The 12,555-nt window shown below is 27.9% G+C and overlaps 1 protein-coding gene across 1 annotated transcript; it reads left to right on the top strand.

Moving 5' to 3' along the window:
- The first annotated feature begins 1,022 nt into the window (after nt 1–1,022).
- On the top strand, nt 1,023–2,242 carry LOC111010178 (putative F-box protein At1g67623). Its single transcript, XM_022283516.1, has 2 exons — nt 1,023–1,081; nt 1,516–2,242. Exons 1-2 carry the CDS (start codon nt 1,023–1,025, stop codon nt 2,240–2,242), a joined length of 786 nt encoding a protein of 261 aa, XP_022139208.1.
- Nucleotides 2,243–12,555: the final 10,313 nt, after the last annotated feature.

The following is a 12,555-nucleotide window of genomic DNA, read 5'->3' as shown; positions in this document are numbered from 1 at the left end:
TTTGAATGACCACAAATAGTTTATAAATATATGATTCTTTTCATTTTTGCAACAGAGAAAACTGATCCCTCAAAGTTGTCTCTTTTTCCTTTGTACGAATATTGAAGTACTGTGAATTTGTTGAATCGTGTGCGTGAAGTGCTGCATTCACAGGTTGGTATATCCATCATCTCTTGGAAGACAATTGTTCAGGAAACTTTGAGCACCGTAGAGGAAACAAAATTGAGTTCGGATGATTTATTTTGTGTTTCTTTTAACTTTATATATTTCTCCAACGGAAGTAAATCCACTCCACCCACTTAGTTCCCTCCCAGTTCCTCCAACCAATTTTTGAAATAATTTCAATCATGTGAGTTTCCTTATTGAATTTGGAATATTTTAAAAAATAGTTTCAAACTAATTATATTTAAATAAGTTTTTTACAACATTATATTAAAAAAAAATTTCTAACAACGTAGGGGTCAATTTAAACCCAAATTTGACATTAAATAAAGTAAAATACTTGGTTTCTTAAATGACCAATCTTGTTCCACCATACAGTTTTCCTTGAATTTAGAATTTTTTTTAACAATGAATTCAGAATATTTTAAAAACATAGTTCAAATTAATTATATTTAAATAATTTATTTTTACAATATCATATATAAAATAATTGTATGGGGCAATTTAAATTTAAACCCAAAATTGGCATTAAATAATTACCGTCCTTTTTAATTAAATTTTATCGCTTAAAAAGGAAACCAAAATATGGGTATATATAGTTAGGTAAAAGAAAATCTAATCCAACGAGGAAAAGGAACGTCTTCTCCTTAAATGAAAGACAGAAAAAATTAACTACAATTAATCATTATTTATGGAAGCTTTTTTATTTTTTCCTATTAGGAAACTGATTTTAAACCCCTCCTTCTCTATTAATTTTTCTCTTCCTCCTGTAAATAAAACTCTCTCCTCCCTTTCTTTAGAACGCCCAAAGAGAGAAGAATACGACGTCGTCGAGACACGTTGAGCATTTTATATACATAATGGGTTTACAGATTAAAAGAAAAACTCATGTTCTCGAACCTGATCATCAGTTCCACAGGTAGGTATGTAATTTTAATTTTAATCATATGGCGCCTAAACGACAGTGGAAGGCGGCGCGTGCGTTGGCCAACGACGGCAGTGGGTGATGTAATTTTTGTTTCTTAGTGGCTCCCCTTACAAATATCTTTGTTTGCTACCTGTTGTCTAATATATATATTTTTTAGATGTGATTTAGTTTTATTTTACTTTATTTTAATTCCAAGGAAGCAAAATTAGGAATTAATTTCTATAGGTTTATATGTAGGACAGGTAGTTACTCCGTGAGATTAATCTCGTGCAAACAGGTCTAAACAACATTCAAAGATTTAAAAAAAATGCAAGATTAAAATCCTACAGAAAAAATATTCTCACGTGAAGTATATTTCTCTCTTTTTTTGTTGCTATATATATTTAATTTTTTTTTCTGCTAATAGAACTACTTTTGACATGCAGGGCCAAAACGGTGCGTTTTGCAGCTCCTTCAGCAGCCATAAATTCTCTTCCGAGAGATATATTGGTAGAAATTTTGGCGAAAGTGGCGGCCTCCTCATTCTCCGATCTATACAACGCCAAGTTGGCGAACAAAGATTTTCTCGGAGCGGCAATGGACGGCCACGTGCTCCACCACGTGTTGCTTCGAGATTTGCCAGTATTTTCATGGTGGCACGGCCCCAAATTTTCATCGTTCATCGAAAACTGCGTGAAAGCCGGAAATCCAGAAGCTTTGTTTAGAATGGGGATGATACAATTCTTTTGCCGCAACGAGGAAGCTTCCGGATTGGCCAATTTGAAAGCCTCCGGGGAGAAAGGCCACGTGGAAGCTGCTTACGTGTATGGCGTCATTTTGTACCGACAGTCGAAGGGGGAAGCCGGAGCAGAGTTTTTGAGGCGGTGCGAGTCGAGGGGAGGCGAGAGAATGACTGAGTGTCGCCGGAGGATCAAGTGGTTTGTTTGGGGAATGTGGGTTAAAAATAAGAGTTTTTTGCGAGAAGATAAGGAGTATTTAGATCGACGGAGGCAGAGCTGCTGCTTCGAAAAAGAGTGTCATATGATTAAAATGATGGGATGGGATTGGACTGATGAAGCCAATTGTTATGGGGATGACACGTGTGAAAGGTGTAAATGGAATGGAGAGGTTTCAAGGTTCTCTAATATGTTGAGGACTGGAGGATATAATTAATTAAAGATTTGCTTTTGGGACAAAATCTTGTATTTATATTAATATTCGGTTAAAATACAATTTTTTCCTTTTTTTTTATAGTTGGAGTGTTCGGGTCAGTTTATGTGAAACTCGACTAATCTCGTGGGACAGTTACTTGATCCGAAAATACATACTTTGGTCAATGTACTCTCTCAACCAAAGTATTATTTTAACCTTAATATTTTATATATTTTTAAAATTTTAATTAATTATATTTATAGCTTTTTTAATTAACTAATATAACACAATCTAGTCTGTGCCGCCAAAGCTTGTCAAGGATTCAAATTTGGAAATTGATTTTAATTAAGATACTGCTTATATAATGAGGGACCGAATATTACTTAAATAATAATTTAAAAATGTTAATTGTGGATACAGAAGTAGAATACACGTTTAAGGAAATTATTATGCGTGATTATTTACCCAGTCAACATTTTTATTATAAGTTAATAAGTTCAATTAAAGAAATTATAAAATTAAAAACAAAATAATTGTAACTTAAGAAGATAGATTAGTAGTATCTTTATAATTTGCAATAGCATATTTTTATAATTTTTTAAATGATAAATTAGTAATCCTTTTTATTAAAAATTTAAAAAGGAATTATATGAGTTGAATAAGTAGAATGAAAAAATATATACATCACTAAAAATCCTCATATAATACATAAATCAATCCATTTACTATAAAATTTATAGATTTTTTCCAAATTATTATAATGTTCAAAGAGAAATATTTTGAAGATTAATATACAGTGGGGCAATATAAACCAAGAATTTGCCAAAATTGGATCCCAAGTACAATCAGAAAAAATAAGTCTCCATTAAATGAAGGCAGTTTTTTTCCTTCAAAAAAGGAAAACTTTATGTTGTCAAAAGAAGATCATAATTCAAGAGGAAAGATAAAATCTTTTTTCTTAAATGAAGCACAGAGAATTTAATTTCTAAATCACCCTGCCATTTCCATTTTAGGAGCTTACCGAATGATTAGGTTCGCAAACTAAAAATTGTTTTATGGGGATAAGTAGGGACATACCGTCAATCTGAGTTATACTTTCAATGGTTAAGACTTCTGGCTCATTTTTTAGAAGTCGGAAGTCCAATATTTCATCTCATATATATTAACAATGGTACAAGAGTGTAATATGTCGATCGACGATTAGGATAGTCCATGGTGGCGGCTGAAGAGGGTAGATGGTGAAGATGCAATATTTGACTTTTTTGGAAAAAAAAAAACTATTTAGTATTATTTTGTTTTTTTTTTAATTTTTAGTTTAAAATTTAAATGTCAATTTTGATTCCTATTTTAATCCTTAAACTTGAAAAAAGAATAATCATTTTAATCCTTACGTATCTTTTTTTTTATTTTAACAAATTAATAACACAACTCTTTAAATATATACACCAATATAATGTATTAGTACGAGCATGTACTAAAACCATATATGTTAAAAATTTGAAAACAAAGTATTTAGGCGATAAAATAGTATAACAAAAACCAAAATTAATTATTTTTTCAAAAGTTCAAAAATTAGAGCAATTCAAAGATTATTTAAAATTTTCAGAAATTAAAATAGATATTTGCATCAAATTTGAAACAACCAAATCTTCTTCTTCTTTTTTTTTTTGGTTAACAAAGAAAGCTGAATAATGTTGAAATAAACAAAAATATAATTATAGATATAATAAAAAACACACATATATAGGCACATAAACGTTCGGAAGAATATTACTATTATGAATGGTAAAACTTGTAGATTTGGGCTCTAAAGAAAGCCCACATATTATAATTAGAGGCAAATTGATCTAATGGGCTTCCAATTGGGCCTCGCCACAACAAGAAAGTCTGGTTTTATGTCGGATTGTGCAAGCAACATTAACACTAATAATCAAGGAAAAAAACCATTTTGTTTCAAAAAAAAAAGAAAAAAAAACCATTTAATTTGGGTACCTCATTTTCTAAAATATTAATATGCATTCTTTTTTATTATAGTTTGCTCCAAAAAAAAAGGCAATTACTACATTTACTGTTTGATTCCGTAGTATTAGTAATCAAATTTTTTTTTCTTTTGAAATTTTTTTTCAGCAACAATTGGTCATTGACATACGTAATTATTATAGCCATCATCAATTCAACTACCCTTCTTACTTTTGGTTATATTTATAAGGTTAAATTTTAAATGCAAACGCTAATGTAATATTGACGTGACATATGAATATGTCGCATCATTGTTTTATTAACGATTGTTATTGACTAGGACTAACCAGAAGTATAACAAAATTAAATAAAAATAAATAAAAATAAACAAAACTAGGAACATAATTCAAAACTTTTAAAAGTTTTAAGAGAGTTTTAATTTTGAGGTGCTATTTCTATAATGTCAGAACTTATATTATGCTAGATTTTCTTTTTTTTTTAAGTACATCAACAGGTGAGATGGTGGTTCGATAGGATCATGACTTTTTGGTTGAGAATATATATCTAACTAGTTAAACTATGTTTAATTAGGTTCTATATTTGTCGTTAGTCGTATAATATTTAATAGCATTTGGGGCCCTGAGAATATGAAACAAAGCACGCACATGCCTTTTTTTCCTCCAAAGGTACCCTAACAAAAAGCAAAGAGTCAAGCATACATATTAGCGGATCAAAACTAGAGGCGAAAAAGGCTCTAAAAGGAAAAGTGATGAACTTAAAAAAGTTTCACAAGTTTGGAGTCTTTTTTTCTTTTTTACTTTTCAAGTTTTGGGATCTTTGACCAGAAACCGAGCTTTTAAATACGATGATTGATCAATGACTTAATAAATTATCATCGTAGATTGGTCAGATATGTTGATTAAAGAAGTATATATAAGTGGTAGATCCAATCGGCTTTGAGTTTAAAATTATTGTCAGGTTCCAAATCTCCTTGTGATTTCTTGAAATTAGTAGAGAGGCAGGTAGACACACCAACTAAGATTGAGATCATTCAATAATTCAAAAGGTTTTTCAATCAAGTTAGTGATATCATCAAAAGAGTTGAGTTGGAACTTGGAAAAGAGAGATGGAATTTTTTGGCTTTGATTTAAAGTTTGCTTCACTACCCACTATTGAGGGTGATATTATGAAGCTTTTCTCTTTTTGCCATTCACATTAAGAGAGACAGCAAAGTTTGGCATGAAAGAAGTGGGTTTGGGAAGTAGAAAAAGGAACTTTAGAAGCTGGTTTTTTTGGAGCAATTGAAGCCAACAAAATTTTCATTTGTTTGGGTTTGGAAAAAGATACCCCTAGTGAAGAGATCCAAAGTGATTGGAAAATGGAGAAAAAGAAAAACAAAAAAAAAAAAAAAGCAAAAGAGAAAAGAGTTTGCATTTGCTTCCCCCACTAAAATAATTATGTGAGAGCATTTCTTCTTCTTTTTTTTTCTTCTTTTTGTTTTGTTTTTTGGGTGGTGAAAGAAAGGAGACAAGATTGGTTTATCAAACTTCTGTCCTTTCCCTTTATTTCTTTTATGAATAAAAGTGTGGTTTCATGCAAAGATTGGGTGGCAAGAGCAAACTTTGAAACCATTATGATAGGGTAACTCTATACTTCTATATTTTTAATGCATCCAATTTAAACATGATTCTTGAAGGTAGATTTCACCATACACGTGACAGGGGATAGATAGATGGATCTAGAACGTGACACGTGGCTCACAGATCCTGTAGAAGATTATCTAAGTAAATACATTTCGACTCATCCGTTTGTCCGAGTCGAACCCTTTCGGTGGCCGAGCCGAGCAAGCTTGCTCTCATAATACTGTTCCCATATCAATGGTTGAACCGATTAGCTTACCTCAGCTCGGTCACATCTCCGACACACTCCACGACAACACACCGCATTTCACGGCAACCTTAAAGAGCCGGTGAGGCCTTGTCGGAGACCTTTGTCTATAAATAGAACCATTCTGCTCCATTTTGAGGTACGCGAATATTTCAATTCTCTCTCGAATCAGTGCAGACTTTCACTAACTTTGGCATCGGAGTGCTCACTGTGTTTTGCAGGTCTTTTACGTGGCATTCGAAGCTACTGTCCAACTCATCTCAACCGAACTGACGTTCGCGATGTGGGTCAAAATCTTGATTCAACATTTGGCACCTTATATACTATACATCTTAATCTTAAAATTTCCATCCTGCCTTATTCAAATCATAAAAAGGCATACTTTAATCTTTGAGGTATAAATGACGTTTTAAAATTATGTGTTAAATATTTTTAAAGTTTCTAGTTTTACTCTTCGAGGAATTAAAATTTACAGTCTATTAAAGATTTAATGTTGAAAAGATATATAAGAAACCTAACAAACTTTATAATAAATATGAACTACTCCTCTTATTGTAAATTAGTTTTGAGATGAATCCATGAATATTAATACAACCAAAGTTTCTATTTACTAATTTTATCCATTGAAGAACAACATAACGGTTAATTTCATATTTAGAAAGTATTATTTTTTATATGTTAGTTTTTCATTTTCTCAAGGTAGAATATCCACTTTATCATGCATGGTTAATTAAAAAATTCGATCAACCCTATCCGACCTTTTTTTTAACAGAAAAAAGAAAAAAGACACCTGACCAAATTACTAAAAGCAAAAAATAAGTAAAAAAGAAAAAGAGGGCAAATTTGAACATAGACGAATATGAGAACGATTTTTTTTTCAACTCCAATAATATGTAGGACAGAAATCCAAAATTTTAATTTTTAGTTCAATATATGCAGTCGAGTTATGCTCGAATTGGTAACAAAAACGGAGAGAGAATATGTTCAGTATTTAGAGTGATTGTTGAAATTTTGAAAAGAAGTTAGGTTCTTTTGGAGATTTAAAATGTTTTGAAAGTAATATTTTAATGGGTGGATCTTTTATTCAACTAACATCCATCCATAATTTTAATTAGGTCAGATGAATTAGATGTTTAAATTAAAATTGATAGATTAGACAATACTTAAATTTATTCTATGCTAGTAAATGGAGGGAGAATTTGAGCTTGTCAATTTCTCTTAATCAAACCATCCTAGAAATCCACGTTATTATATGTTGTCATTGATCCAAAAGATTTTATAATACGCTATTATTAGTGTATTACCACGTGCAATGCACGTAAATTTTTTTTTAATTATAAGGTAACTTAAATTTTATATAATTTCACGTAAAATATTTTAAGTATAATTATTTTTAAAAATAATTAAGATTAATTTTTTTATATATTTATTATTATTCACAGCTAATTACTAATAATAAAATGTACTATTTATAATTAATTGTTAATGATATATTTTGTAAATAAATAAATTAAAAGTAAAGGAAAAAATTATATATTAATAAAAAAGTAAATATGTATTTTAATATTTTTATTTTTAAATTATTTCAACTTAATATGGGTCCTTTATTTTATTTTTTTAATATTTTGTTTGTTTATTAAATATTTGTTTAGAGCGTTATATATGTTGAATTTTTTAACTAAATATAAATTATTTTATTGATTTAATTTTATATTATAATTAAAATTATTAAAGAAAAATTCTTCAAATTATATTATTAGAAAATAAAATGACCAAAAGTTTATATTCCATCTTTTAAGATTCTATACAAATTATTGTTTATAATTAATTTATTAATTAAACATTTTTTTTATGTATTGACTTCTATGATTGTTTTTTTTTTCCAACAATAAGAACATGAGCTTGTAATTATCTATATTTTAAACAAATATTCTAAATAAAATTGCTCAAAAAAGAAACATTCCAAATAAAAAAAGTACACTAAACAATAAAAAATCATTAGTAACAAAAAGAAAAATCCAAATCCTAAACTAAATAAAATTGCTAAAAAAAGAAACATTCCAAATAAAAAACACACTAATTAAAAATAACAATAGTAACAAAAAAAAATCCAAATACTTACTATTATACACTCATCTTTTAGAGTAAATATGCTCATTCTTGAAGATTGCTTGACATATACTATTATTCAACTTTGTAAAACTGTGGAATGGTAATGTCACAAACCTAGTATTCGAGATATGTAGATTCAACATATGCCTCCCTTGCAACTTGATGAATGTGTCACAAATATCTCGAGATGTTTTCATGATTGAATCATCTTTGAGAGATGTTTGAAGGAACTAAGAATAAAAAAGTATTGAAACTTGTGAAAAACGTGTAGAAGAAAGCCTATTTTTATAGTAGTAGAGGATAAAACGTTACAAAAGCGTTTCAAATTCTAAAACTCTTGAAACTCTAGTATGAATTTTAATTAAAGAAAAAATTAATTTTATGTTGTTGGAAAACTTTTTGCATTCTAACCTTTTATATTCCATGCATTTATAATATGAATAATTAATAATTAATAATTAATTTAATATTTGTAATAATATATTAATGGTATAATTTGTAATTTGTAAATTTAGTAAATGGCAAAAGTGTCCAAAAATGTTTTTCCTACCTCCTACCTTTTTGATATAGTATAGATATATATATAGATGCTAATAATTTATAAATACATACTTTAAAATAAATTATCAAAATTTATGTGATATATAATACTTGAAGCGATTAGCGAACCACCACAAAACACAAACTTTCTCGGACGAAAAAAGTGCGACTTTATTTTTAATGTGAAAACAATGACCGCTCTAGATACCCCAATCATCATTATAAAAAATAGTGATATTTACGGATAGATTTGTACTCTTGTTTAGATGGATCATCAAATAAATAACTGAAGTGTAGCGTATCGTTTCCTATACATAAAGTACTCAACGAAAGTTGCTGCCTTCACAATCATAATCGAATATTATAATGTAGTCGTGAAGAACCATGTCCAAATTTTTAATTAATAATCATTTTTAATCAACACAATATTAGTAGTTTAATAATTGAGTCATTATGAACAGTAATTTGAGATCACTGTCCATTTTGTTAGTAGTGATGAATAATTATTTGGGATAATAAGATACCATAGATTAAAAATGTTCCTTATAGTGCTCCACTTCATATCATGCTTTTTTTTTTTTTTTTTGTACCTCTTCAATGTGGGAATCAGCTAATCTTGTTTGTGGGAATAAAACAGATTTGTTTTTATTTTTTTGAAAATAATTGTTTGTATATTTTTGGGGGAACAAAAAAAGAATGCCAATGATTTTCATTTGTTCTTTGAAATTGATTGATATGTATATCCACAATTAATAATATGCATAGGTCACCAAGATCATATATATATCTAAGTTAACATATTTTAGATATATATAACTTTTTAAAAAATTGCAAATTATTTTCTATTTTTAAGAAAAAAAATTAAGCTGTGTATAAACATGGTAATTTAGATAATTGTTTTCTAATAACTCCAACAAAATATTCATTTTTAAGAGTATAAATGATCAAATTAAGTATTATAGAATTGCTTCTTAAGTTTGTAAGACTTTATTTTGAGATTGTTGACATTTAATGGTTGTGCGTGGCTATAATTATCATTAATCAATTATGCATAACGTTGTATTGATATTTAATTTCAAATTTTTCTATAAGATAATTATTTTAAAATTTCATATCATTTAAATTAAAAGTTACATTTTGTTTATTTTAAATTATTTGATAAAGATTTAAAAAAATAAATACAATAGTAAAAAATAATAATAAAGAAGAGCGTTGAAGCAATAAATTAATTCTAAAAAAATTCTAAAAATTGAGATATAAATAAAATAACATTTTTTAAACATTTCTCAGTAAATACGTCAAGTTCTTACCAAAGGTAAATTCCAAAGCTACTATTATACGTCTTAACCAGATTTTCCGCAGTAAAAATTTTTTACTCTTTATTTGGTAAGTAAAACTAATTAAATATATACATTTATAAGTTCAAATTAAAAATGGAAAAAGTTGACATAATCTGAATATTATATATTATGATATCATTAGTTTATCAAAAAAATAAGGAATCAAAATAAAGATAGATCAAAACGAAGTGGATAATATATTCCACGTACGTAATATATTTTGAAGGAAAAAAAGAATCCATCTATCCATTTGGCCATAAATTTCATAGATTCTCCATCTTATTAGAATCGAGCCGCTACAAAAAATTTTACCATCCTAAATATTATTAAAATTATATTCAAATCACGTCACTATTAAATTTTCATTCATGGATATTTTCATTTTCATGAGACCGACATAAAAAGTGAATCGACATTTCTATGTAGTATCGTACAAAATTAAAAAAAAAATTTAAAATATCACTAATGTAGAGTGGACAGAATTTTAAATTATTTTATGTTTTTTAAAACTAAGCTTATAAATTCTTATTCTTTTGTTTTACCATATAATTTTTTAAAATGTTTTAAAAGATTAAGTCAAATTTTAAAAACTAAAACAAAAAGAAGTAAGAAACGTAGGACCAATTTTTAAAGACAAAATATTTATCCAATAAACTTTTGAACGAGTTGAATTATACTCAGATTGATAAAATAATAATAATAAAAGAGAATATGTTAATTAATACATATATTATTGCTTAAATTTTTACATGGAAATTGGAACGAAATGAAAAAAAAAACTAACTAACTAACTCATATATTATTAAATTAATTTTCCCATAGAATATATATATATTATAGACAAGGAATAATACACATTAGCCACCATCACCCCATCATAGGGTTTAGGTTGAAACAAATTCAATGTCTTCAAACCAACATTAATAGAATTTCTAGAGAATAAAATATGTGTTTTTTAGTCAAAATTAGTATATTGTCTCAAAATTTAATGTCTAGCAATAGAGTTCTCAGATCCTAAAAAGATTATCACGTGCAGTTACTGCAAAGTTGTTTAGCGTTTGATCATGACCAAAATTTAGTAACGAAAAATTCAAATACTTAAATATTGAATAATAGATCATCTAATTATTACTCCAAATAACTAAAATTTGGCCATCGAGCTTCGTTGGAAACATTTCAGAACATGCAACTCTCATTTATGTTTGTACCGTTAAACAATTATTTATAAAAGAAAAAATCATCTTGTGAATCAAGCTAAGGGAGTAACTTAATAAATTTTTCAAGTTTTTTTTTTTAACCCAATAGCTTTTTGGCTTTTTGCCCATATAACCACACAAGCACTATCTGTATCCATCAAGACTCAAACCCTAAAAAGACCGTCAATGATTTTTGGTATTAAACTCACCCAAAGATTCAAACAAACCCGTAATTTCATGATAGGTGATACTACAAAACTCCATGTTGTATCGATGGACTGCTCGTTTAGAACCTCGAGTTTAGCTATTGGTATCAGCAGCCAAGTTTTGAGGGGGAGGAATAAGAGATTTATGAGAAGGATTCAAGAAATGAGAAGGCAAATAGGGTGGGAATGAAAGATGAATTAGTATCCACTAGAGGATTTGGGAGGAGAATATGAATAAATCCAAAACCTCTTTTTTCTTAGCCTTTCTCTCTCATTCACTACATATTGCCCATATTCCCAACATTCATTGTAATCAACTTCTCATACTTAATTCCCCTCACCACTACTTTATCCAAAATAATAAATAATAAATAAATCTTCCCTTTTTTTCCACGTAGTAAATATAATTCATGTGTCATCATTCGAGAATAAGAACAAAGAGATAAAATCTAGAAAAGCACAAGGAAATAAAAATTCGATTACTGGAATCTTTTTTTTTTTTTTTCTATTAGGGTATTTTTGTAACTTTTGCAATAAGGTTTTTCTTTAAAGCTTTAACTAAATTTTTAAGAGAGATTGAATATTACTCCGGTGAGATAAGCTTAATTTCGATCATTATTAATATTAATAAATGTGAGTTTGTGATTACTTTTGAAATTAAAAATGTGTTTTTAGTAAATGAAAACTAACACAAAAGCATACTCTCGATCTTAAAAGCTATGTCTATGTATGTATATATTAAAATAGCATGATCTTGGAAAAATATTTCTGGACAATTTTGTCCATTTCTTAATTTATTAATTTACCAATTATGTCATTAACAATTTATTATAAATATTAAATTAATTATTAATTATTAATATTAATAATAATAAAATGTATATGATGTAAACAAGGTTAGGATACAAAAAGTTAGAATACAACAAGTTTTCTATATCATAAAATTAAATTTTTTTTAATTACAATTCATATTAGAATTTCAAAAGTTTTGTAATGCATTGTATCTCCTACAACCATAAAAACATATTTTCTTTCCCTAATTTTTCACAACACCTGGTTCTCTCAAAACAATGCTCTAAAAAATTATTCAATCT

Source organism: Momordica charantia (genome assembly GCF_013281855.1).
Source record: "Momordica charantia cultivar OHB3-1 chromosome 9 unlocalized genomic scaffold, Mcharantia_2.0 BLBB01000009.1, whole genome shotgun sequence".
NCBI lineage: Eukaryota > Viridiplantae > Streptophyta > Magnoliopsida > Cucurbitales > Cucurbitaceae > Momordica > Momordica charantia.
Note: the sequence above shows the minus strand (reverse complement) of the source record. Positions and strands in the feature narration are given on the sequence as shown.

What these genes read in the sequence shown, in the direction of transcription:
- LOC111010178 (XM_022283516.1), top strand. Translation starts at nt 1,023, where the DNA reads ATGGGTTTACAGATTAAAAGAAAAACTCATGTTCTCGAACCTGATCAT. An exon ending in CCTGATCATCAGTTCCACAG is followed by an intron (nt 1,082 to 1,515) that starts GTAGGTATGTAA and finishes TTTGACATGCAG; the next exon opens with GGCCAAAACGGTGCGTTTTG.